This window comes from Ovis canadensis, chromosome 14, assembly GCF_042477335.2.
Source record: "Ovis canadensis isolate MfBH-ARS-UI-01 breed Bighorn chromosome 14, ARS-UI_OviCan_v2, whole genome shotgun sequence".
NCBI classification, from domain to species: Eukaryota; Metazoa; Chordata; class Mammalia; order Artiodactyla; family Bovidae; genus Ovis; species Ovis canadensis.
The window spans coordinates 69,383,548-69,410,664 of record NC_091258.1 but is presented as its reverse complement, the minus strand read 5'-3'; the positions used below and the strand labels follow the sequence as shown (position 1 = coordinate 69,410,664).

Below are 27,117 nucleotides of genomic sequence, written 5' to 3'. Positions count from 1 at the left end.
GGCCGACCGGGGTGCCCTCTGTGACGTCACAAAGGCCCCGCCATGCCTCTGGCCTGGGCCCTTCTGCTGCTCTTGGGCCTGAGCGCCCGCCGAGACTGGGGCTGCCTGCAGTGTGACCACTCGGTGCAGGAAGCCCTGAAGCAGCTGCGCCTCGCCCTCATCCCCAGCCGGTTCCAACAAGGGCAGCTGCAGGCCCGCGCTCAGGTCGTGCTGCGGGGCATGGAAGGGCCTTTCTTCCGGGACTACGCGCTAAACGCCTTTGTGGGCAGAGTGGGTGCGTGCAGGGGCGGGGAGAGGGCCCTGGACCTTGGAGAAAGGGACCAGTGGGCTGGCCCGAGGCTGGGCGGGGAGGCCACGCCCCCGAGAGGGGCGGGGCCAGTCCCGAAGGGAGATGGAGTCATCATCCCTTGGCTTTCCCAGGGACCCAGGGGAATTTCCTCTCCTCTCCTCCCCAGGGATAGACCATCTGGACCTAGTGGCGTCCTTTGTCAAGAATCAAACAAGCAGCTTAATGGCTAGTTCTCTGAGAGGTAGGAACTAAGAGGGAAAACCTTTTCCCAGCTCCCTTGCCCCTCCTCCCTTTCCACCGGTCCACTAGGCCTTCTCTTCATATAAAAATAAAAGCAATCTCACTATAGCCTTTACTGTGTGTCTGACAGAGTTCTAGAAAGCCTAGGGGACAGTTCATCAAGGTGGGCGTTGTTGTGACCTGCCCTTTACGGAGGGGAAGACAGGCTTAGAGCGGTTAGGCGACATGCCAGCCCCATTGTTTGTTTGTTTGTTTGTTTTGCAAATAAAGTTTTATTGGAACACAGCCACACCCATTTATATATGTATTGTTTATGTTACTCCTGCTCACCAAGGCAGAGTTGAGTAGGGACAATGACCATATGGTCCTTAACGCTGAAAATATTGACTGTCTGGACGGACCTTCACAAAAAAGCTTATAGCTGCAGGTCTTAACTCAGGCTGTAGGCTGGAATCCCCTGGGAAACTTTTAAAACAGTCTAGGAGCCCAGGCAGCAGCCCTGCCAATTAAATCAGAATTTAGGGGCCGGGGCCTAAATATCAGTCATTTTTAAAGCTCTCACCTTTTTAAAAAATGATTTTTATGTTTCAAAAAAATTCCAATTAGAAAAGTTGCATGAATAATACAATAAGAACCTAAACACCATTCTTTTTTTAGTATTTTTATTTGGCTGTGCCAGGTCTTAGTTGCAGCATGTAGAATCTAGTTCCTCAACCAGGGATCAAACCAGGGGCCCCTGCTTTGGGAGCAGGAAGTCTTAGCCACTGGAAAGTGAAAGTAAAGTCACTCATTTGTGTCCAACTCTTTGGGTCCATCCATGGGATTTTCCAGGCAAGATTACTGGAGTGAGTTGCCATTTCCTTCTCCAGAGGATCTTCCCAACCCAGGGATCGAACCTGGGTCTCCCACATTGTAGGCAGACACTTTACTGTCTGAGCCACCAGGGAAGTCACCATTCTTAACATTTCACTACATGCTAACCTATTGCCACATTTGGTCTGTGTGTGTGTGGTGTGTGTGTATAACCATTTCAGGGTTAGTGACACTTCACATCTAAATTCTTCAGCAGGCAATCTCCTTTCTCTTGCACAATGAATGTAACTTGGAATTTATATTACAGTGTATACAGATTTATATTACAATTCCATACTATCATCTAATAATTAATCTTCATTCAAATGTTCCCAATTGTCTCAATCATGCCATTCATCACTAGTTTTCTTTCAATCCTGGATCTGTTCTGATTGAGCTGTATTTTATGACGATGGCATTTTTGAAGAGCCTGGGTCAATAATTCTACCAACTCATATTATTGGAGGTTGGCTGCATAGGCATGGAGCACCCAAGAGGCTGATCTTAGTTATTCTGTCTCCAGCTCCCCCAGAGACCGAGCTGCTACCTTGTGGCCCACAGCCACCGTTAGCATAGATTACATGGTGTGGCCCAAGGCTCCCAAGTAAAGAAAGACACACTTGACAGGCAGGATATTCCAAAGGACTTAGAGGTTACCTCCCAGGAGGTAGGGAGTCAGATGAGAGCCAAAGCTTTTGTGGAATGTGCACATTTGGACAACTCAGTTCTTCTGAGTTAACCCTTTACTACACAATATGTCAAATGGGAACAAACGCCATGGAGAAAAAATAAAGCAGGGACCAGGGGATAGGGAGTGCTGGGAATAGGGGCAGGGCTTGCAGGTAAAAACAGGGCAGCCAGGGGACTTCCCTGGTGGTCCAGTGGTTAAGACTCCGCCCTTCTACTGCAGAGGGCATGGGTTCAATCCCTGGTCTGGGAACTAAGATCTCACATGCAGCGTGGTGCAGGCAAAAATAAATAAATACATAAAAGGGTGTTTTTTTTAAAAAATAAGGCAGCCAAGAAGGATGTCACTGGAAGATTAGCATGTGAGAAAAGATGTGGAGGAGAGGGGGAAGCAACTGTGAAGGGGCAGAAGTCTAGGGTAGAAGGCTGAAGGCAGAAAGGGTAACCACTGTAATACCTGAGATGGGTCAATGATTGGCATATTCACAGAACCTCGAGGAGGCCAGGGAGGCTGGAGTGGAGAGTAGAGAGAGCAAGGGAGAACTGTAGAAGATGAGATTCTAGAGGTAACGCGGTGGGCATGCATAGATTGGTACCCATTAATTGGTAGGGACTTATAATGGTAAGGACTTTTGACTTCTACTCTGGGTCACATAGAAGGATTCTGAGCAGAAGCGAGATGCTAGTGAACTGCCTGAGCTTTTAATGGGGTCCCTCTGTCTGCAGAGAATAGATTTAGCAGGGCAATGGGGAAGGCTGGGGGACCAGTGGGAAGGCTGTAGCAATCAATGGCCCAGGCAAGAGACAATGATGGCTGGCACCAGGATGGCAGCAGTGGAGGGGGTAAGAAATGTTGGATTTCTGGACCTCTCTTGAATATTCACAGACAGGCTTTGCTCACATGCATGTTGACAAATTGCATGTGAAATGTAAAAAAAAAAAAAAAAAGTCAAAGCACCAAGGATTTTGGCTTGGGTAACTAGCAACATGACAGCTCCCTCAATGAAGATGAAGGTGGAAAAGACTTCATCTTCATAGATGGAGTTGGAAGTGTGTTTGCAGGAGGATATCAAGGTTCAGTCTTAGACTCATTGAGTTTAAGATGCCTGTTAGACATTGGAGGTGGAGATCCTGAATGGGTAGTTAGATATATGCCCCTGGATATCAGTGAGTGGTCAAGGTTAGTGACACCAGCTCAGGAGGCCTCAGTGTATATAGAACGATGCTGTCCAATGGAGGTATGTGAGGCACAAACAGTCACACAGATAATTTAAAAATTTCTGGTTGTCGCATCTTTTAAAAAGGGAAACAGAAGCAGGTAAAATAAACTTTAATAGATTTTATTTAAACTAATACCTAAAATTTTACTGTTTGAACCTGAGAGCAACACAAAAATTATTGAGCCATCGTACAGTTATTTTTTTCATACTGTGTCTTTGAAATCCAGCATACGTCTTATACTAACATCATCTCTCAATTCAGTGCTCAGTCCTCATGTGTGTCTAGTGACTGCCGTATCGGACAGTGCATGCCCAGGTAATATACGAAACTATTCAGCTGGATGAAATCGTGAAGGTGTGAGTGTAGACAGAATAGAAGAAAAGAGAAGAGCAGGTCAGGGAAAAGGAGAGGAGAGGTGCTCGAGTCCACCCTTCTATTGCTTACCAGATGAGGAAACTGAGGCCAAGGGAGGATGGTTTAGCCTGGGTCCCTGCAGTGGATCAGAAGGTAGATGTAGATTCTCCAAGCCATAGATTTGCCCAATGGATCCAGAGGAATAGACAGTCTTGCTTAGAAAAGGAGTTTCCTCATCCCTACATTCTTCTTTCAAATGTTTGTTTCGACTGCATCTCAACTGGGGATAACCCTGCCCTTGGCAGTGAAACTTCAGAGTCCTAACTAATGGACTGGCAGGGAATTCCCATCACCCATTCTCTTTGAAGCGGCAGGTGGGGTGTCTTGCTGAGTGCCTCCCACCAAATAAGGATCTTTCTTTCCTCAGATGAGCCTCTGCTGGATGAGCTGGTGACTCTTAGGGAGAGGGTAATCAAGGAACTCAAGAAAGTGTTAAGATCATATGAATTAAAAGGTGTGGCATCTCTCTCCACTAAGCCCCCTTCTCCCCTTCCTCATCATCACTTGGTTCCCTTCTCCCACCTTGTCTTCCAGACTCCTTTCTTACCTCCCCTATGACTCAGCCTTCTCTGCCTCTCCCCCAAATTCCCTTCTCTCCTTTTCCAATCTCATTCCTTCCTCCCTCTCCTGGTCCTTTCCCATTAAATTCTTAAATTGCTGGCCCAATCTAAGTCACCTCTGTTCTTTTCTCTTGCAGCCTGCGATCCCAAAATTTGCCGTAAGTCCTGGATTTATTGTCTGTTCTTCCCTTTGCTACCTTCCTACCCTTTTGGGCTTCCCTTGTGGCTCAGCTGGTAAAGAATCCACCTGCAATGTGGGAGACCTGCGTTCGATCCCTGGGTTGGGAAGATCCCCTGGAGAAGGGAAAGGCTACCCACTCTAGTATTCTGGCCTGGAGAATTCCGTGGACTGTATAGTCCATTGGGTCACAAAGAGTCGGACACGACTGAGCAACTTTCACTTCACTTTACCCCCTTTTGACCTTGTCCCCCCCCAAATCAAGCCCTGCTATCATACCTACTCCATCTGGTGTTTCCTCCACCCCAAAGCTATGGCACCAAGGGATATCTAACTTTTGAGGGCTTATGAAAGTCATTGCAACCTGCAAAAAAGGATTTGTGGGGGAGATTTTAGGCTAGGATAGGCTATGTTGTAGTGAAAAATAAACCCCCACATCTCAGTGGTTTAACGGAAAAAGGGTTTATTTCTCTTCTGCCAAAATTCCATGGAGAGTTGAACAGACATTCCAAGTAGCTCAAGGATGGAGGCTGCACCTATGTCAAGGCTGCTAAGCTAGCTCCAGGAGGGAGAGTGAATAGAGAATCCCGCAGGGCCTTTTATAACTAGGTCTGGGAGTGACATACATCCCTCTGCCCACCTTCCATTGGCCAGAACTCAGTCACATGGGTGCAACCTACTGCAAAGGAGCTTGGGAAATGTAGTCTTCCTGTGTGTCAGGAAGCAGGGAAGACAGATGAGTGAGTAGGCAGCCAGTCTATGCCTCTGAGGGCAGCAGAATGGGAATAGAGAAGAAAACACATCCTTTTGGTAGACAGTTAATTTAAAATTAATTTAACATAATCACATGTCTACCAACTGAATGTTAAGTCAACTACACAACTAAGTTCCACCCTTCAGTGCTGCTGCTAAGTCACTTCAGTCGTGTCCGACTCTGTGTGACCCCATAGACGGCAGCCCACCAGGCTCCCCCATCCCTGGGAGTCTCCAAGCAAGAACACTGGAGTGGGTTGCCATTTCCTTCTCCAGTACATGAAAGTGAAAAGTGAAAGTGAAGTCACTCGGTCGTGTCCGACTCTTAGCGACCCCATGGACTGCAGCCCACCTGGTTCCTCTGTCCATGGGATTTTCCAGGCAAGAGTACTGGAGTAATTATGTACAAATTATTTTTAATGTGACTCATCAGTGCATTGAGCAAAATGGGACCTCCAAATTCAGGAAGGCCAAAGGACTCCCTCTCTTCTTTCCCCTTCTGCCTTCCTGCCCTTTGCCAGTTCTCTGGTATCTCCCCTCATCCCCCTTCTCCCTTTCCTCTTGCTCAGGCTTGCTAAAAGAAGAAGTCCTGGATTGTTTACATTGTCAGATGATCAGTCCCAAATGCATCAGAGAAAAGTACTGTTTCAGTAAGCTCCTGGAGTAGGGGAAGGCATGGGACAGGTGCATGAGAGCTGAAGTCAGCCACATCCCAGTGAATATGGCTTTTTAAAAAGATGTTTATTTATTTACTTGGCTGTACCAGGTCTTAGTTGCAGCATGTGGGATCTAATTCTCTGATCAGGGATGGAACACACGGCCCCCTGTATTGGGAGTGTGGACAGAGTCTTAGCCACCCAACCATGAGAGAACTCCTGAATATGGCTTTTGAGGTCTCCCACATACAACCTTGAACCTTTCCCTTGCCATTTGATTACTGTATGGCCCAGAAGTTGCTTCCATATTCTGAAATTCACTTTCCTCCTACTAATTCGAAGACCCCTCTATAACTTTACAATGCTTCTAAGGCCAAAATGGCAGGTACTAGAAAAGCATTATATTTATAGCCAGTGCCATACTTAGGGAGTGTGGCAGGACGTGCTGAATTCACTCATTCAGAGGCTTTAAAAATACGTATCTTTATAGTACAAAGCATAATACAGTGAACTGCTATAAATCCATCAAGATTGAATAGTCCTGTTTAACCTTTTCACATGCTGTTCCCACTCTCTCCCACTGTTCCTCTCTCTCCCACTGTTCCTCTCTCTCTCTCACTTCAATAAAGTCTTAGAATTCCCCTCCTCAGAGAGAACTCCCCGATCACACACTAAAGGATCACTTCCCTGTGAGCTGCGGGCCTCCCTGGTGGCTCAGATGGTAAAGAATCTGCCTGCAATGCAGGAGACCTGGTTTGATCCCTGGGTCAAGAAGATCCCCTGAAGAAGGGAATGGCAACCCACTCCAGTATTCTTGCCTGGAGAATTCCATGGACAGAGGAATCTGGCGGGCTATAGTCCATGGGGTTGCAAAGAGTCAGAACTGAGGCACTAACATTCTCACCAAGTCCTCTCCGCCACCCCCACTCCCCATCCAATGAGATGCATTTGGCGCTGGGCTCTTCACTGTCAATGTGCTGTGTGCTATGTTGACTGCTCCATGAGAGCAAGGATGTTTGCCAAAGGAATTCCCAGCAGTATCCCAAAAGCCTCATATTCTGAATATGAGGAACAGATGAATGAAAAAGTCAGACCCAGGAAAGGGCAGGGACCAAGCAGGGAGAAGGGAGAGAGAGGCCCGACCCTGGCCAGGTTGTGGAGCGAGGAGGTGGGTTTGGGAGCATGCCCAAGGAAGGGTGATGACTTGGAGGTCGGGCTGTTTCCCCTCCCTCCCCACCACCCGCCCCTCTACCCCAGTTGACGGGCAGCCCCGCATGGACCTGCAGTATCATGAGAAAAGTGAATTCCAATGGAATCCTGGCCTGACTGGCAGCATCATTTCCGTGTGTCTGGCTGTCTTAGCCTTCGGTGTCATTGTGGCTTCGTGAGTCATCCCTGCCCTCTCCTGAGGTCGCCAAATGCCCCCACTGAGCCCCTCAGGGAATGGCACTGCCCTGGATCAGTCACTGTGTCATTTGGGAATCTCCTCCGCGGTCACTTTATGCCTCTGTCTCTGTTTCCCTCTGTCCGCACCTCTCACTATCTCCTTTTTCTCTCTTTCATATCTCTGTCCATCTCTCTCTCCTCTCTGGGCCCAAGAGAGAGCAGGTGGGTGTGGCCCCATGCTCTCCCCCACCCCTGGGCCCCATTATGTCTTTCCTGAGTCCTCAATCCAGAGCCTCCTGTCTTTTCCCCTTCTTTCTGTTTCCGCATTTCATACCCTCTCTCCCAGTCCCAACTTTTCTCTCCTCCCTCCCCATGTAACTGATTGGCTGAGAACCCTGGAAATCTGCCCAGAAACTCATGATGTCACTGGCTGAGCCAAATAAAGCCAATGATTGGAGAGAAAGTTTTGGGTGGTCGGTAGACCTGGTGAGGTCTGAAGTTCTTTTTCTAACTGGTGGGCTTTTTCTCTCCGACCAGGGCTATTACATACAGGCGAAACCGAAAACTCCTGCTTCAGTAGGGCGCTGGTTTTGAGGTTTGTAAGGGGAAAGGAAAAGAAGTTTATTAAAGTCTGTGACAAATTCCTCAGTGTCTCCGTCAGTATCTGGAGGACTCTGCCTCAGCTGGCTCTGCACACCTGACTGAGTGCTTCTCAAGGGTTGGGACCATGTCTCACTCATCTGTCGATTCCAATTACCCTAATTCAAAGTGAAAGTTATTTAGACTTTCAAGAGTGATCAATAACCTACGATGAGGACTTGAAGGGGCAACCATTCCTACTTGGAGGGGGGAAAATGCATCTGAAAGGAGAAGCACTTTGGTGTGACCATAAAGGTCGAAAGCTTGCCATCTGTTGCCAAGATACTAGTTTTAATACCTGCACAGTAGAGCTCACTTTGACTGGGGTGGTTTTGAAGAGAGATAACAGAGGAGGTGACCTCTAAAACAGAACCATCTCCAATTGAGAGGCTTTTAGAGTTGTTTCCAGCCTCTCCAAACGCAGGCATACTTCTCAGGAGGCCGCAGACGCTGGTTCCCTTGGCCAGGTTGCTCCTGACGCGCTCGCCATCCCCTTCATCTGCACCGCTGGCCTGTGCTTGGGGGTACCGCAGCCCCTTCAGAGATGCTCACTTCTTAAACTGGTGAGCAGACCAGTGCCTACCCCAGGAAAGGTTTTAGCCTGGGGGGATGAGGAGAGCCTAAGCTGGTGGCTTCAAAATGCTTTTTGCTTGGGTAGTAGTGTTGTTTTGGTTTTTAGACATACCTTCACGCTACAGGTCCAGCCACTGCCTAAGTTCCTGGGGATTTCATGGAGCAATGCACAATAGATAGGTACTTAAATTGTTCATAAATTATAGTGTGATAAAAAAAATATAGTGTGATGAGAGCTCCATGAGAGCTCAGTCTGGGGTGGGAGAGAGAGTTACCTAATAATTACAATACAGCAATTATTATACTATCAAGTTGGTGGGAACCCAAGGGTGGGAGTTGCCAATTCTGGCTAGGCCAAATGGTAATGAAATGGAGCAGGACTCCATGGTCCTTCCCCCTATGTCCTCAGCCAGCCTTTTTTTGCCTGTGGAAAAACTTCAACCAAAGAATAAGCATCATCAGAAAAATGAGAATATGCAGCAGCAGAAGAAAAAAAACAATCCAGCAAGACTAAATAAGAGTTTAGTATTTAAGCATGGTTAAGGAACTTTAGTTCCTTCTCAGGGGTTATAGCTAATATTCTGAGCCACATCCCATGAGCTGTCTTGTAGATATTTAAATACCACCCCCATCACATGGCAGAAGTTATCTCCATGATGGCCAGACTGTAGCTGTGACATAAACTGCCACAATTCTGAGAATTGGCCTCAAGGAAATAGGAACAAATCAATCTTGGAACTGAAGGTTAATTGTACTTAAAATAATCAAGACAATGCTAGTCAGACCACAATGACCAACTTCAAGATGACTATCAGAGCTGACTGTTCTGTTTGTGCATGTAGCCCCCTCTCTCAGCCTATAAAAGCTTTGTCCACTGGTTGTGTGTGGGGGTGACTGCCATCCCCCAGTTCAGTCTCTTAGTCATGTCCGATTCTTTGCAACCCCATGAACTGCAGCATGCCAGGCCTCCCTATCCATCACCAACGCCCGGAGTTTACCCAAACTCATGCCCATTAAGTCGGTGATGCCATCCAACCATCTCATCCTCTGTCGCCCCCTTCTCCTCCTGCCCTCAATCTTTCCCAGCATCAGGGTCTTTTCCAGTGATTCAGCTCTTGGCATCAGGTGGCCAAAGTACTGGAGTTTCAGCTTTAGCATCAGTCCTTCCAATGAACACCCAGGACTGATCTCCTTTAGAATGGACTGGTTGGATCTCCTTGCAGTCCAAGGAACTCTCAAGAGTCTTCTCCAACACCACAGTTCAAAAGCATCAATTCTTCGGTGCTCAGCTTTCTTTATAGTCCAACTCTCACATCCATACATGACTACTGGAAAAACCAGAGCCTTGACTAGACAGACCTTTGTTGACAAAGTGATGTCTCTGCTTTTTAATATGCTGTCTAGGTTGGCCATAAATTTCCGTTCAAGAAGTAAGCATCTTTTAATTTGATGGCTGCAATCACCATCTGCAGTGATTTTGGAGCCCAAAAAGATAAAGTCAGCCACTGTTTCCCCATCTATTTGCCATGAAGAGCAATATTGCATAGGAATCTGGAATGTTAGGTCCATGAATTAAGGCAAATTGGAAGTGGTCAAACAGGAGATCGCAAGAGTGAACATCGACATTCTAGGAATCAGTGAACTAAGATGGACTGGAATGGGTGAATTTAACTCAGATGGCCATTATATCTACTACTGTGGGCAGGAATCACTTAGAAGAAATGGAGTAGCCATCATAGTCAACAAAAGAATCCAAAATGTGGTGCTTGGATGCAGTCTCAACAACAGAATGATCTCTGTTTATTTCCAAGGCAAACCATTAAATATCACAGTAATCCAAGTCTATGCCCTGACCAGTAACGCTGAAGAAGCTGAAGTTGAAAGGTTCTATGAAGACCTACAAGACCTTTTAGAACTAACACTCAAAAAAGATGTCCTTTTCATTAGAGGGGACTGGAATGCAAAAGTGGGAAGTCAAGAAACACCTGGAGTAACAGGCAAATTTGACCTTGGAGTACAGAATGAAGCAGGGCAAAGGCTAATAGAGTTTTGCCAAGAGAACTCACTGGTCATAGCAAACACCCTCTTTCAACAACAGAAGAGAAGATTCTACACGTAGACATCACCAGATGGCCAACACCAAAATCAGATTGATTATATTCTTTGCAGCCAAAGATGGGGAAGCTCTATACAGTCAGCAAAAACAAGACCAGGAGCTGACTGTGGCTCAGATCCTAAACTCCTTATTGTCAAATTCAGACTTAAATTGAAGAAAGTGGGGGAAACCACTAGACCATTCATGTATGACCTAAATCAAATCCCTTATGATTATACAGTGGAAGTGAGAAATAGATTTAAGGGACTAGATCTGATAGAGTGCCTGATGAACTATGGATGGAGGTTCCTGACATTGTACAGGAGACAGGGATCAAGACCATCCCCTAGAAAAGGAAATGCAACAAGAGCAAAATGGCTATCTGAGGAGGCCTTACAAATAGCTGTGAAAAGAAGAGAAGCGAAAAGCAAAGGAGGAAAGGAAAGATATACTCCTTTGAGTTCCCCCCAAGTTGCCAGCATCCAAAATAAAGCACATTTTCTTCTCCACCAGCCTTGTCTGTTTATTGGCTTTTGAGAAGCAAGCAGTGTGATCCCACTTTCACTTATAGAAATAGAGGAAAGTTTCCTAGAGGAGGCTGCAAGAGCTTTTCACGCAAGAAAAGTAGGAATTTTCCAAAAGTAGACGAGAAAGGATATTGTGGGCAGAGGGAACAGAAAATACAAAGATTAAGAGATGGGAACTATTAGTAACTTGACATAGATGGTGTTTTCCATCTACATCACATATTCTACTGGCGTTACTTATATCAACCTATTCAAACCTCACAACCCAACACAGAGGATATATATTTTTTAAATCTCCCCATCTACAGTGAAACTGAATCAAACAGGAAGGCTGTTGCCCAGGAAAATTGAACAATTAAGTAACAGGCTCGATTCATTCACCATCAGTGTTACTTGGTGTCTTGAAGACTTTTGATTTGTAGGAGATATTTCAGTTAGATGGGTTAACTTGCCTATGACGTTGCCTTCTGTGGAGGACAGGGAAAGACTCTGGCTATAATAGGAACACTCACTGTCCCAGTAGAGCCATACATTGCCCAAATACCATGTTTTCACGAGCTGCAAAGCAGTTATTTACACCTGGTCTCTCTCCCGACGTTCTATTTCTGGACTCCATTTCCCAGCATTCCCGCGCTCTCAGAGACCCGAGGCCTGGAGGAGCGTGAGCCGCAATGGTTTCCGGGAAATGTGGTCCAGTTTGCGAAACCGAGTTTAAAGGACCGGGACTTGTGGTACCGCGCAGGCGCTCTCCGGGGCTCGATGGAGGGCGGGAAGGCCTGGCCGCCGTGCACCACGGGCGGGGCCGCACAGGTGAGTTCCGACCTGGCGGACCCGAGAAGTAGCAGCTGGGTGTGGGCTGGCCCAAGCAGGCAGGCAGGCACGTAGCGGGCGGGCCAGAGTCCGCCTGGGTGGGAGGGGAAGGAGGCTGTGGGCAGCGCCCCGCCCCCTCCTGCCGCTCGCGAGGCGGCCCCAGAGCCAACTGCCTTCCACTCAGCGCACAGCAATTGGGCGCCTACTGTTTTCGAGGAGTCTATCTGAGTGCGGAAATGTTGCGATTTCTTAGAAAGGACAGTGTACCAGTTCTTCACTTGGCAGGTGAAGAAAAAGACCAGGGAGATTCCGTGGCTTCTCCCAGAACCCAGTGCTGATGAGTGGTCAACCTGGGCTCACGCCCAAGGATGTCCAACCCCAAAGCCCTACCCTACTCTGCACGGTCACGCCCTCGGTGCCTGTCCTGATCCTGAGCGTCTGTTCGCCTCTCTTTGGGTCTCATCTTCCCTCTCTAATCTGCCCCCATCACCCTAATCTCCATTCTGCCTCCCTATCTCTCCCTAGGTCTCTGCTTCTTTATCTCTGAGTCTGTCCTCTTCCCTAGGTCTCTGCTTCTTTATCTCTGAGTCTGTCCCCTTCCCTAGGTCTCTGCTTCTTTATCTCTGAGCCTGTCCCCTTCTCTCTGAGTCTCTGTGTGCCCCCGGCCCCCATAAGTCTCTGTGTTTTTTCTAAAAACAAAGTTTCAGTTTCCTCCAAAACCATTGCATCACGATCACACGAGGAAGTGAACATCCATCCAATACTATTGATTAGCTACTCTGCAGGCTTTCCTTAGGCTTTGATAATTGCCCTAATGATGTCCTAAATGGCAGAAGAAAAATCCCATATCATGCACTGCATTCGTGCTCCTGTTTAGTCTCCGTTAACCTGGAACAGTTCAGTCCTTTTTTGACCTTCATTCATCTCGGCAATCCTGAGAATAACAGACTGTGTGCTTCTACTATGGTCCTTCCGTTTGGACAAGTTGGAAGTTCCCTCGTGATTAGATTTAGGTCACATGCTTTTGGCAGGAATACCTTAGGAACGAGGCTGTGTCCTTAACAGACCAGCAGCCTGTGATGTCAGCTTAGCCGTCACCAGTCACATTGGTCTTGATCACTTGGCTAATGTGGTGTCTGCCAAGTTTCTCCGCTTAAAAATTATCTTCATCTTATAATTACAGTAGATCCCCTTCCCCTTGGAGGATACATTCCAAGAACCCCAGTGGATGGCTGAAATCTCGGAAAGTACTGAACCCTCTATATACCATTGTTAACTAAAGAATAAAACAACCAGTTATTTTACCAGCAACATGGGCTTATTCAGGAATAACAGAGAATTGTAATTCAAAGAAGGTTATAGCAAAAGCCATGGGAAGTCCAACAAATGAGAGAGGAACTTTATTTTATAAAGAAAAAACAAAACAAGGAATTCGGGAAGAGTTGTTTCTAACAAAAGTCCATTGGAGGAAATTGAGAGTTCCAGGTGATTATGGTTTCTCATTGGCCTAGTTGCTGCAGTAATTTCTTGAAGGAGGAGATGCAGTGTACATCTTTTCCAGTTTTATGCGTGTCAGTCGCTAAGTCATGTCCAATTCTTTGCAACTGTAGCCTGTCAGTCTCCTCTGTCCTTGGAATTCTCCAGGCAAGAATACTGGAGTGGGTAGCCATCCCCTTCTCCAGGGGATCTTCCTGACCCAGAGATTGAACCTGCGTCTCCTGTATTACCAGCAGATTCTTTACCATCTGACCCTCCAGGGAAGCCCCACTTTAAATGAGATTCCCCTTTATTAATTTTCACACCATGTCTTCTTCTAAGCATTTGTACCTATGATAAAGTTTTATTGATAAATTAGGCACAGTAAGAGATTAAAAATAATAAATAATATAACAATACTGTAATAAAAATTTTATGAATGTCATCTCTCAAAAAATACCAATGTAAATTTAATGCCTCTTGCATCTTAACTAAGCACTTAGGCACTGTGACTAACTTTGCAGGTTGAATTTTTTTTTTCTTTTTTTTTTTTGGCTGTGCCACGCAGCTTGCAAGATAATCCCTGACTAGGGATTGAACCCAGGGTCATGGCAGTGAAAGTGTCCTAACTACTGGATGCCAAAGAAGTCCTGAATTTCTTTTTCTTTCTCCACAATTTCACGGTTAGAAGATTAATTCTTACTGCAGGTCTTTAGCAACCTTAGCATTATTTTTTCTTTCTTTATTAAGTTGAAAACTTTCACCTTTTCACTTCAAGCTGCTTTTTGGCATATTCAAGTGGCCAGCATCAGCATGACTACTCTGTAGCTTTGGGGCCATTATTAAGTAAGATAAGGGCTACTTGAACACAGGCAATGTGATACTTCAAGAGTCAATCAAGACAACTAACAACTGGCTATCTCACAGGATGGGGCTGCCCAGGTGGCTCAGTGGTAAAGGAGACATGGGTTCGATCCCTGGGTCAGGAAGATCTCCTGGAGTAGGAAGTAGCAACCCATTCCAATATTCCTGCCTGGAGAATCCCATGGACAGAGGAGCCTGGTGGGCTACAGTCCATGTGGCCGCAAAAGAGTTAAGACATGACTGAGCGACTGAACAACATCTGACAGGATGCACTGGACAAGGAGATGACTCACACACCAGGTGGGACAAAGCAGGACTGCACAGTACTCAGAATGGTGTGTGATTTAAGACCAATGAATTGTTTCTTTATGGAATATTCCAGTCTGTTTTTGGACCACACTTGACCTCAGGTAACTGAAATTACAGAAAGCGAAATTGTGGATAAGGGGAAACTCTGCAGTAATGAGTGACTTGTGAGGAGAGAGTTAAGACTGTAAGACCTTCATGAAAATTCCACTGGTTTCAGCCCTCAGGTGCATGCCTTCCTGTGTAGCTAAGTGTGTACGTGTGGCTGTTTGCCACCTGTGAGGCTCTGAGTCTATTTCTGGACTGTGTTAGTTTCCCATTTCTGCTGTAACAAATTACCAGAAACTTACTGGCTTAAAATGACAGAGCTGTAGTGTTCTCCTACAGTTCTGGAGGCCAGAAGTCTGAACTGGGTTCCACTGGGCTGCTATCAAGATGTCAGCAGAGCCATGCCCGCCCCCCTCCCCCCAACAGAGTCTCCAGGGGAGAATCCATCTCCTTGCCTTTTCCAGCTTCCGGGGGCTGCCTACATTTCTCGGCTAGTGCCTTCCTGCCTTCCTCCAGCTTCAAAGCATGGTGCCTTGTCTCTCTGACTCCACTCCTCTTTACATCTGTCCCGCTGCCTTCTCCTCTGTGTCAGATCGACCTCTGCCTCCCTCCTATAGGGACCCTTGTGATCATGCTTAAGGTCCAACCAGATAATCCAGGATGGCCTTGCCTACTCAAGTTCTCGACTTAATCACATCAAAAGTTCATCCTGGGGGACTTTCCTGATGGTCCAGTGATTGAGACTTCATCTTCCAACGTGGGAGATGTAGGTTTGATCAACCTGCTCAGGCAGCTAAGATCCCACATGTCTCGTAGCCAAAAGACCAAAACATGAAACAGAAGCAGTATTGTGGCAAATTCCATAAAGACTTTAAAAAATGGTCCACATAAAAAAAATCTTTAAAATCTTATTTAAAATAAAAAAAGAAGTTCATCCTTGGTCTTCTCTGGTGGTCTAGTGGCTAAGACTCTGATCTCCCAGGGCAGGGGGCCCGAGTTTGATCCCTGGTTGGGGAACTAGATCCCACATACTGCAACTAAGGGTCCACATGCCGCAACTGAGACCCGGTGCAGCCAAAATATTTATTATATTTTTATGTTATTATATATTTATCATATTTTTATGTTATTATATATTTATCATATTTTTTAAAAGTTCATCCTGGAGATATGTTTGGGGACCATTATTCAGCCCACCACCTGGTGTATTGTCCACGCCTATTTTCCCCACAGGCAGAAAGTCCCTCCAGGGCAGAATCACATCTCACTCATCTCTCTGCCCTTAAAACCCTAAGTGGATCCTGTTACTCACATGGAGCACAGAGCATGTTTGATGGATGAATGCAGGAGACCACAGTCTGAGCATCAGCTTCTCTCTCTGTCTGTTTTTTTTTTTTTTTCTTTTGGCCATGCCATGCAACATATGGGATCCTAGTCCCCTGATCAGGGATCAGATCCATACCCCATGCAGTGGAAGTGTCGAGTCTTAACCACTGAACCACCACTGAACCACCAAGAAAGTCCCTGAACACCAGCTTCTCTATGTAGAGGATTCTTGAACTTGATTTCAGTAGCTGCAATCTTTCTTTAAATGACATCTTAAGCAGGAGTCCAGGATCCTGAAGCAGGATTTTGCTCTGCAAAATGTGGTCCATCCATACAATGGAATATTACTCAGCCATTAAAAGGGATGAGGAGGGACTTCCCAGGCAGTCTAGTGGTTAGGACTTCACCTTCCGATGCAGGAGGTGCGGGTTCAATCCAGGGGTCTGGGAGCTGAGATCCCACATGCCTCAGGGCCAAAAACCAAGTATGAAACAAGCAATACTGTAATAAATTCAATAAAGACTTTAAAAGTGGTCCAGATGAAAAAAATTTTTTAAAGGGAAACCATCACAATATTGTAAGTATCCTCCAATTAAAAATGAAATAGGAATGAGGCACTGATTGAACACACTGTGCTGAGTGAAAGAAGCCAGACACAAAGGTCATAGGTGGATGGCTCCATTTATGTGACATGTCCAGAACAGGCAAATGCATTGAGACAGAAAGATGAGCGATTATGGGCGGTGGGGGAGGCTGGCACGGGAGAAGAGAGATTCAAGGGCAACTGGTTAATAGCACAAGGTCTCCCTAAAGGGCGATGATGAAAGTGTCCTGGACCTAGATAGCTCTGACAGTTGCACACCATTGTGGCTGCATTAAATGCCACCGAATTGTATATATTCAAATGGTTAAAATGGTATCTTTTCTATGTGTTTTACTACAATTGAAAAATTATAAGACTCTTCTATGTATAAGGTAGGTAACCAACAAGGACCTACAGTAGAGCACGAGGAAGTCTACTCAATATTCTGGGATAACCTGTAAGAGAAAATAACCTAAAAAAAAATGAACATATTCATGTGTGTATAACTGAGTCACTTTGCTGTTCACCGGAAACGGACACAGCACTGCAAATCAACTCTACCCAATATTAACATTTTTTTAAAAGATAAATAAAAATTGTAAGACAAAAAGGAGAGGTTGTTGGGATTTTCCTGGTGGTGCAGAGGTTAAGAATCCCCCTTGCAGTGGAGGGGACACGGGTTTGATCCCTGGTCTGGGAACTAAGATCTCACATGCCATGGAGCAACTAAGCCTGCGTGCCACAACTACTGAGCTGTTGGGTCACAACTAAAGAGTCTGTGTGCCAGAAGATCTCACAAGATGCAACTAAGACCCAACACAGCAAATCTGTAAAAAAGAATTTGCTCTGCAAGCAGACTCCTGGATTTGATTCTCCCTCCAACACTTGATCTTTCTGTGACCTTGAGCAATGACCTTGGCCTCTTGGGCTCAGATTTCCTCACCTGGGGATAACTGTAGATACTTCTCTGAGAGCTGTTGTTTGGGCGCAGTGGGCTGAACCCCTTGATTGTGAATGGTGATGATTACAGAATGGAGGCCTCAGGCAGCCTGCCCTGAGCCTCTGCCTTGGTTCTCAGGAGACCAGGGGCCCCTCTGTCACGAGGCGTCTTTGGCAAAGGGTCTGTCCGAGCCAGAACTGACGCCCTCTCTGCTCTGTCTTCCTCTGGTAGCTTTGCTGACTCAGGCCTGGTCCGTCCTTTTGGAGATCCATTCATGGGACCCTGCAATGGCCATCAGGACCCTGATGAGCAAGGGCCAGGTGAGTCTGAGCTCCCTCTTCCCGGAGATGACTTTGTGGGCCCTAGAGGGCCTCCCCACCTCTGTGTGTGCCCTCAGGACCTTCTGCCTCTCTCAGTACTGGGAGAGATACAATGATGGGATTTCTCTGAAACTAGGAGGTGCGGGGTGGGGCACAGGATGCTCTGAACTGGGTGGGGTGTTAGATGAAGTCTAAAAATCAGTCATCTAACACTCAGCAGCCTTTTGGTTACCAGGTAAAGTGGGTAGTGATGGCTTTGCTTCACCCCTGAGCCTTATTCTTGGAGTCAGGAGTGGGGTTTGGGATCCGAGTAGGAGTCTAGGATGGAGTGTGACTTAGGAATAACTCTGGCACACAATGACTTGGTAGTTATTTTAAGTGTTTCTCAGGGTTGTCATGTACAGGTGTGTAGATTACGAACTGCACAAGGGCAGGTCATCTCAATGGCATGATTTGTATATCCTCCCTCCTACATCGGTATATTTATTATAGCAATTTACACGCAGATTGATGTAGTATAACAACTGTCCACCAGACGGCGGTAAAGACGGGGGACCGTGTTCTATACGGTTGGCTAAAAAGTTCGTTCCGGTTTGCCACCCTAATCTGCTGAGTCAGAATGTTTCAGGCCAGAGAGCAAGTGGTAGGCTCTTGACCCGTGACTTGTCCCACTGCAGGATTCTAGAAGGACAAGCCCCTCTTTGATGTAATATTGGCCCTTGCAGGAATCAGTGACCTTCAAAGACGTGGCCGTGGACTTCACCCTAGAGGAGTGGGGCCGCCTGGGGCCTGGCCAGAGGGAGCTATATCGCGACGTGATGCTGGAGAACTACCAGAACCTTCTCTCTTTGGGTGAGGCTCTGCCCCCTGCCCTCCTCTCATGTCCTCTGTGCCCACCCACTGCTTAACTGTGGGCATTCCTTCACTGGGGTCCTCTCTGCTGCTCTCCCGGGCCCCTGCTGGGTGGCCCATTCATCTCTCTCTCCAGTGGCTGCTCCCAGAATCCCAGCATACCCAGGCCCAGAGTCTTCTGCCTGTCCCACTGACCCTTCAGCCAGTGCCCCTGCCTTCTGCTTCTTTTTAAAAAAATTTTGTTGTAATATAGTTGATTTACAATGTTAATTTCTGCTATGCACCAAAGTGACTCAATTATACATATATATATCCTTTATCATATTCTTTTCCATTTTGGTTTGTCACAGGATGTTGAATATAGTTCCCTGTGCTATACAATAGGACCTTGTTGTTTATCCATTCTCTATATAATAGTTTGCATCTGCTAATCCCAAACTCCCAGTCTTTCCCTCCCGCGCCTCCCCTCACCAACCCTTGGCAACCACAAATCTGTTCTCTATGTCTATGAGTCTGTTTGTTTCATATAATGAAATATCTGTTTCATTTGCCCTGTACCCGCATTACCCCAATCTCTACCTCTATCTTCACCTGGCCTTTTTCCCTCCCAATGTGTCTATGTGTCTCTATTCTTATAAGGACCCCAGTCACTAGAATTAGGGTCCGCCCTAATCCTAATAATTCTAATAATGGACCTCATCTTAATTAGTTACATCTGCAAAGTCCTTCGTTCCAAATCAGGTCACGTGCTGAGGTCCCTGAGGGCATAATTTGGTGAGGGGAACGCTTTCCCTCACTGCAGGAAGAGAGGAATTGTTTGTTTAGTTGCTAAGTCATGTTCAACTCTTTGTGACTCCATGAACCATAGTTCACCAGGCTTCTCTGTCCATGGGATTATCCAGGCAAGAATACTGGAGTGGTGTGCCATTTCCTTCTCCAGGAGTGTCCCCACTCAAGAATCAAACCAGCGTCTCCTGCATTGGCAGGAAGATTCTTTACAACTGAGCCACCTGGGAAACCCAAAGAGAGCAGGTCTAAAAAAAAAAAAATCAGATGAGATGAATTTTAGTTATCTGTTTTGTGGCACCCAATCTAGCCAAAGTATGATCATGTGGGCACATGTTGACATCATAATACCCTATTAATTATTAATTAGATCATTTTCTTTTTTTCTCCATGTCAAGTTTTCAAAATATGGTGTGTATTTTGCGTTCAACTTGAACACAGAGCTGGAAGCTTAAACAGCTCACACTCTCTCTGGAACGGAGTAGGCACTCAGTAATCAAGTTTTGTGTTGGCCCTTAGATCTTCCAATCATTAGGCATCCAATGTATGCATCTCCTCTGTAGACCCAGGGCCTGGAGCCCAGCCCTGAGGCCTCCCTGTAACCGTGGCCTCCATGGCCAAGTCTTGTGTCTTTTCCAGGGGCAGGGTTTCCTGGGGCCAAACCCGATGTGATCTCCCGTCTGGAGCGAGGGGAAGAGCCCAGGATGGAGAGGAGAGAAACCCAGCAAGTTACCTGTCCAGGTGGGTAGGTGTGTCTAGCAGGTGTGAGACATCTTCCTACCCCATCTGTTGTGATCAGTGATGGTTATTCAAGAGTGAGGGAATGTAATATACAGGCCGTCACTGCGGGCCCTGGATTTGAATCCAAGCTCCACTACCTCCTGGCTCTGTGACCTTCAGGCAAGTCATTTAGCCCTTGTGTACCTCATTTTCCTCATCTGCAAATGGGGTCGATGATAGTACCTGGAATTGGGAAGAATAAGTGAGTTAACACGTAGAGGGCAGCCTGGCGCCTCTCACCCAGGAAACCCCATGCTCAGGCTAGGCTCCAGTGGTTATCATTGTGGTACCCAGAAGTGGTGCCTGGCCTGACATGTTAGGAGACAGGAAGAAGCCAGATTTCTGCCCCTACTAGCCCACAACCTCATCAGAGGAGGGGACGGAAGCATCTCTGTTTCCATCACTGTCCGTCCTGTTGTGGGACCAGGACCTGCCCCCTCCTTCCCCTTCACTCATCACATCAGGCTCCAGTCCTGTCCCTCCTGCCCCCTCTCTTTGCCCAGATCTGGCCCCCGCTCGGCTCCCACAGCCCTGACTCAAGGCCTCAGCAACCCTTACCTGGACCCTCATCCCAGCCTCTTCCCTGGCCTCCCAGCTTCTGGTCTTACACCCTATGTTCATCTCACACACAGCCCCAGAGCCCATCCCTCCCCTGCCTACAGCCCTCCTGAGACTCCCCCAGCGCCCCGAGTCAGAGTCCTAGCCCAAATCTGGTACTCGAGGCCCTACATGGTCCAGCCCGTCCTGTCTCTGGCCTCATCTCTCATCACCATCCACCCGTGGTGATACCCTATGCCCTACCTCACTCACCAAAGCCCCTGTCCCTCCCTGAACTTGAACATGTGTTCCCGCTTTGAGTCTTTGCACATGTTGTTCCCTCTGCCTGGAACACCCTTCCCTGCTTTGTCTGCCTGGCAAACCCTTCATGTTCCTCAAGGATACAGGTCTCCTCTTCCAGGAGGCCTTCCCTGACTTCCAGGCTGAGTGACCTGCCCCTTCTTGGTGCTTTCACGGCTGCTTGCTTGAGCTACTATTACTGCACTGGTTCATGCGGCGGTGAGAGTGTGGGCCCTAGAGCCAGACTCTCTGAGTTCGAATCCAAGCTCTGCCACTTAGAGGCCATGTGACTGTGGGCAAGTGACTTAAGCTCTGGGTGCTTATATATAAAGCGGGACACTAATAGTACCCACTTCACAGAGTTTCTTATGAGGACTAAGAGAACTCTGGACTCTTGAGACTCAAGTGGGTTTCCATGGATGAGATCATCTCTCATATGTCTTTGAAGTTCACATCAGTAGAGAAAAGCACATCCACGTGACTCTTGCAGAGAGGATGACTCAGAAGCCCGCATGTGATCTCTCTAGCCTTTGCGTGCTAAGTCACTTCAGTTATGTCCGACTCTTTGCAACCCCATGGACTGTAGCCTACCTGGCTCCTGTAGGAGAACCCATGGGATTCTCCAGGCAAGAATACTGGCATGGCTTGCCATGCCCGCCTCCAGGGGATCTTCCCGGCCCAGGGGTCAAACCCATGTCTCTCAGGTCTCCTGCATTAGCAGGCATGTTCTTTACCACTAGCGCCACCTGGGAAGCCCTTTACCCACACACATTTGTTATATACTTTGCTGTAGAGACTTTAACTGGGCATTCAACTTGTTGAGTCATGTAAATCCTTCCAGAAAAATCACCAAATGAGTGGATGGTGGTGGGATCACCCCCAGAGATATGACAACTAAATGTAATGTGGGATTTTGAAAATAATCATGATGTCATTGGATTAGGCAATGGTTTCTTAGATATGACATCAAGGGAACAAGCGGTGAAAGAAAAAATAAATCAGACACCATCAGAATTAAAAACTTTTTTGCTTCAAAGACACTGCAAACAAAAGGCAACCCACAGAACACAAGACAAATTTTGTAAATTATATGTCTGGCGAGCGGCTGATAATTCATACAACTCAATAATAAAAAGACAATCTCATTAAAAATAGGGTGGCTTCCCTGGTGGTCCAGTGGCTAAGACACCACACTCCCAGTGCGTGGGCTAGTTTCCCTCCTTTATCAGGAAACTAGATCTCACGGGCCACAACTAAGTTTGTGGCATGCTGCAGTTAAAGCTCCTGAGTGCTGCAGCTAAGACCTGGTGCAGCCAAATAAATAAATACAAGAAAAAAGTGGGCCAAGGATCTCAATAGCCATTTTCTTCAAAGACACACAAATGTTCAACAAACACGTGAAAAGATGCTCTAACATTAGCCTATATGTGTGCATGCTAAGTTGCTTCAGTCCACTTCTGACTCTTTGCAACCCTATGGACTGTAGCCCAGCAGTCTCCTCTGTCCATGGGATTCTCCAGGCAAGGATACTGGAGTGGGTTGCTGTGCCCTCCTCCAGGGAATCTTCCCAACCCAGGGATCAAACCTGTGTCTCTTACATCTCACATTGGCAGGTGCGTTCTTTACCGCTAGCACCACCTGGGAAGCCCAACATTAGCATATACCTGCTATATAACCAGCCATGGTGAGGACCACAAACCAGGCACCAGGTGGACGTCATGAATCCTCCGCTTACAGTAAACAGTGCTGACAGCCTAGTACATCTTGACCCATGGTTTCTAGCACACAGAAAAAGATAATTAACCTGTAGCTATGTAAACTTCCCAGGAGTTCAGTGCTCAGAGCTTAGCCAAGTGTCATTGCCATGGTTACAGAGATAAACAAAACTGAATAAAGTGGACCTTCTGTGTTAACTCCTTACAACAATGGTATGAGAATGCTCCTACCATCCTTATTTGCCAACACTGAATATTTTTTTAAAATATTTTCCAATCTAAAACGTATCAAATGGCATCTGAGTAACTTGACTTTTTTGGAGAAGGCAATGGCAACCCACTCCAGTACTCTTGCCTGGAAAATTCCATGGACGGACGAGTCTGGTAGGCTGCAGTCCATGAGGTCGCTGAGTCAGACACGACTGAGCAGCTTCACTTTCATTTTTTACTTTCATGCATTGCAGAAGGGAATGGCAACCCACGCCAGTGTCCTTGTCTGGAGAATCCCAGGGACAGGGGAGCCCGCTGGGCTACCATCTATGGGGTTGCACAGAGTCGGACATGACTGAAGCAACTTAGCAGCAGCAGCAGCAGCAGCAACTTGACTTTTTAGACTACCACTAATATTGAGCATCTTTTTACAATATATCAGCCACTTGTTTTTCTGTAGAATGTCTGTTCACATTCCTGCTTCACTATTTCATTAGACTATTTCTCTTTTTCTTATTGATTTGGGAAAATGCGTTAAATATTATGGCTAAGAAACCACTATGCACATAAACTGCTTTGCCACTCAATTTTTTGTGTGTTTAGAGTATACTGAGTCCATCCTTCTGTATCACAACATGAGTCTACCTCATGCCTTTTGAACTAGCAATATGAACTTGGAAATCTTTTTGAGATTACAATGCCATATCTAAATAATCAGCTTCTTTTGTCTTGGGACAGATGAAGTTGATATTTTCCATTTCTTTCAGACTTGGAGACAAGCTCTGCAACTAATCAGGAGATGCTTCCAAAAAAGAATATTTCTGAAGAGGTGGCTTCCTCAGTGGCAAAGATGGAGGGAGTTTTAAGGGCAGTGCTTGGAGATGCCAAACTGGGGGAGTCCTGGATGCGTGGCTGTCAGCTGGAAGACCAGGACAAGCAGGAGAGCTGCTTGAGATGGTTGTTCACTCCATCATCTCCCCAAGATACCCATGGGGAGAAGGGCCTTGGCTGCAGTAAGCTTAGGAGAAGCTTCAAGAGGACCTCAGCCTTCATCAGGAAGCAAAGAGTGCCTGGGGGAGAGAGGCCTCCGAAGTGGACCGGGTCAAGAAAGAGCCTCAAATGCCAAAGGACCTTTGTAGAGAAGGAACCATTTAACTGCACAGAATGTGGGAAAGCCTTCATCTACCATTCTGACTACATTCTACACCAGAGAATTCACACTGGAGAGAAGCCCTACAAGTGTAATGATTGCAGGAAGGCATTCAGCAACAGCTCGTATTTCATCCAACACCGCATCCTCCACACGGGAGAGAAGCCCTATGCCTGCAACAAGTGCGGCAAGACCTTTACCCAGAGCTCATCACTCACTGAGCACCAGAGGATCCACACTGGAGAAAAACCCTACAAATGCAAGGAGTGTGGGAAAGCCTTCACCCAGAGTTCCTCCCTCATCAAGCACCAGCGAAGCCACACAGGGGAGAAACCCTATAAATGCCACCAGTGTGGGAAGTTCTACTCCCAGGTGTCCCACCTCACCCGCCACCAGAAAATCCACACAGGGGAGAATCCCTACAAGTGCAACGACTGTGGCAAGGCTTTCTGTCACACCTCCTCCCTGACTCAGCACCAGACAATCCACACCGGAGAGAAACCCTACAAGTGTAACAAGTGCGGGAAGACTTTCAGCCACAAGTCATCTCTGATGCAGCACCAGCGAGTTCACACTGGAGAGAAACCTTATGAGTGCCCTGAGTGTGGCAAAGCCTTCAGCCACAGTTCATCGCTGATTCAGCATCAGAGAATTCATACTGGTGAGAAGCCCTATGAGTGTCACGATTGCGGGAAGGCTTACACCCAGATCTCCCACCTCATGAGGCACCAGAGTATTCACATGGGGGAGAAACCCTATATATGTAATGAGTGTGGAAAGGCTTTTGGTCATACCTCCTCCTTTACTCAACACCAGACAATTCACACTGGTGAAAAGCCCTACAAGTGTAACAAATGCGGGAAAACCTTCAGCCAGAACTCCTTGCTTACACGCCACCAGCGAATTCACACCGGGGAGAAGCCCTATGCGTGTAAAGTTTGCAGGAAGGCATACACCCAGATCTCCCATCTCATTCAGCACCAGAGGACTCACACTGGAGAGACACCTTATGAGTGCTGTGAGTGTGGGAAAGCCTTTAGCTGGAGCACCCATCTTATCGAGCATCAGAAGAGCCATACAGGCGAGAAACCCTATAAGTGTAAGGAGTGTGGGAAAACGTTCAGTCACAGCTCTTCTCTCACTCAACACCAGAGGATTCACATTGGTGAGAAGCCCTATGCCTGTAAGGAATGTGGGAAAGCCTTCAACCAGAGCATCCACCTTATTTAACACCAGAGGATTCACACTGGGGAGAAGCCCTACAAGTGTAAGAACTGTGGGAAAATGTATACCCAGATCTCAAACCTCATTCAACACCAGAAAGTTCACAGGGGTGGCAAGCACTCTGCATGTAACACATGTGGAGAGGATTTCAACTGGGGATTACACCTGGCAGAACACCAGAGACATACTATGCATGGTAGCTATGTCTGCGGTGATTTTGAAAAAGCCATTTCTTGAAGCATGCAGCTCGCTGATCAGAGAACTCATGCTGACTAGAGAGCCTGCGAGTGAAACAGACTGGTGATTCCACTGTTGGAGTCCATTCAGCCTTCATCAGCAGTTGTAACTTCCTCCCAGAGAGGAGCCCTAACACTATGTATTGAGAGAGTTGGTTCCTTTATTTTTCTAGGAGGAGGATGGCACCATTTATCACCAGCTGGGACAGCTTCTGATCATTTAAAGGGCTTCACCCTAAACCCCTGGCTTCCCCCCTATTTCTCAGTCTTTCAGTGTCTCCAGGAGGTGGTAGGTATGGGGTGGTCTAAATGAGATGCATCTTCATCTGGGATCTTTAATAAGGTCTCTCAGTTTTCTGCTGTTTCTCCCTTTCTGTTCTTATGAGGTTTATGAAAACTGAAAATGTTAGTCATTCATGTCCAAGTCATGAGTCATATCAAGAGTCAAGAGTCATGTCCAACTATTTGCAACCTCTTGGACTATAGGCCACCAGGATCTTCTGATGGAATTTTCCAGGCAATACTGGAGTGGGTTCCTGAGTTGGGAAGATCCCTTGGAGGAGGGCATAGCAACCCACTCCAGTATTCTTGCTGGGAAAATCCCATGGACAGAGGAGCCTGGTGGACTTCAGTCCATAGAGTGGCAAAGAGACACAGCTGAAGTGACTGAGCATGGTATGGCACGTCTAAAATATTTATTGGTATAATCACAGATATGTGATTTTAGAAACAACTTTTTAACTTGATATAATGTGAATATTTTCCCATGACAATGCAAAAAAATATATAGTACATATTGTACAAAAATAATATATATACATGTGTATATATCTGTGTCATCATTTGCCATTTTTAACAGCTGCATAATATCTCATGCTAGTTTCTTGAATTTATTTAACCAACCTCTGTTAATGGATATTTGTTTTATTTACTTTTTCATCATTGGACATACATTATTTAACACTTGTGCAAATTATCCCCATAAGATGAATTCCTAGAAGTAAGCTTATGGGATCACAGAATGTCCATATTTAAAATTTTGATAGTTATTGCTAAATAATCCTCAGAAAAGGATGAACCAATTTACATGACTCCTGAAAGTGTATGTGAGTGCCTATTTCTTTGTTCCTCCATGTTGTTCATAAATACTCAGTATTAGTCTCATTATTTTTAACATTTCTAATCTAATAAGTAAAATATCCTATTGATAGGGAAATTAATGATCTTTTTACACATTTATTGATACTCTGTCTTCTTCAAATTGCTTACTTGTATATTTTGCCCATTTTTAATTAAGCTGCATTTATTTTATCGATTTACAGGAACAAGTCTATGTATTATACATATTAATTCTTCGGTATTTTGTTAGTTTGTTATTTCTCTTAGTTTTGCTTATAGTATATTTGGCTATATAGAATTTTAACATTTCTATGTATTCAATTCTCTTTTCTTTCCTATTTCTTGGCTAAACTGTCATGCTAAGAAAGACCTTCCTCATGCCCAAGATTATGAAAAAAGTTCTCCTATATTTTATTCTAGTACTTATGATTTTTAACAATTAAATTTTTATTCCTTCTGCATTTA

At 46.2% G+C, this 27,117-nt stretch overlaps 1 protein-coding gene across 6 annotated transcripts; it reads left to right on the top strand.

Moving 5' to 3' along the window:
* On the top strand, nucleotides 1-27,117 carry IZUMO2 (IZUMO family member 2). Of its 6 annotated transcripts, XM_070289301.1 has the most exons (8): nucleotides 43-274; nucleotides 456-530; nucleotides 4,071-4,157; nucleotides 4,401-4,421; nucleotides 5,764-5,844; nucleotides 8,761-8,763; nucleotides 17,655-17,743; nucleotides 18,469-19,644. In XM_070289301.1, exons 1-8 carry the CDS (start codon nucleotides 43-45, stop codon nucleotides 18,649-18,651), a joined length of 771 nt encoding a protein of 256 aa, XP_070145402.1. In that variant the 3' UTR covers nucleotides 18,652-19,644. The 6 variants fall into 6 exon arrangements, 4 of the variants coding, with proteins under 4 accessions (XP_069407514.1, XP_070145402.1, XP_069407430.1 ...); XM_069551413.1 differs by lacking the exons at nucleotides 8,761-8,763; nucleotides 17,655-17,743; nucleotides 18,469-19,644 and adding exons at nucleotides 7,108-7,234; nucleotides 7,774-7,879 and having other exon boundaries at nucleotides 1-274; XR_011248860.1 differs by lacking the exons at nucleotides 43-274; nucleotides 456-530; nucleotides 4,071-4,157; ... (1 more) ...; nucleotides 5,764-5,844; nucleotides 8,761-8,763 and adding exons at nucleotides 11,776-11,880; nucleotides 20,021-20,122; nucleotides 23,691-26,050; nucleotides 26,117-27,117 and having other exon boundaries at nucleotides 18,469-18,595.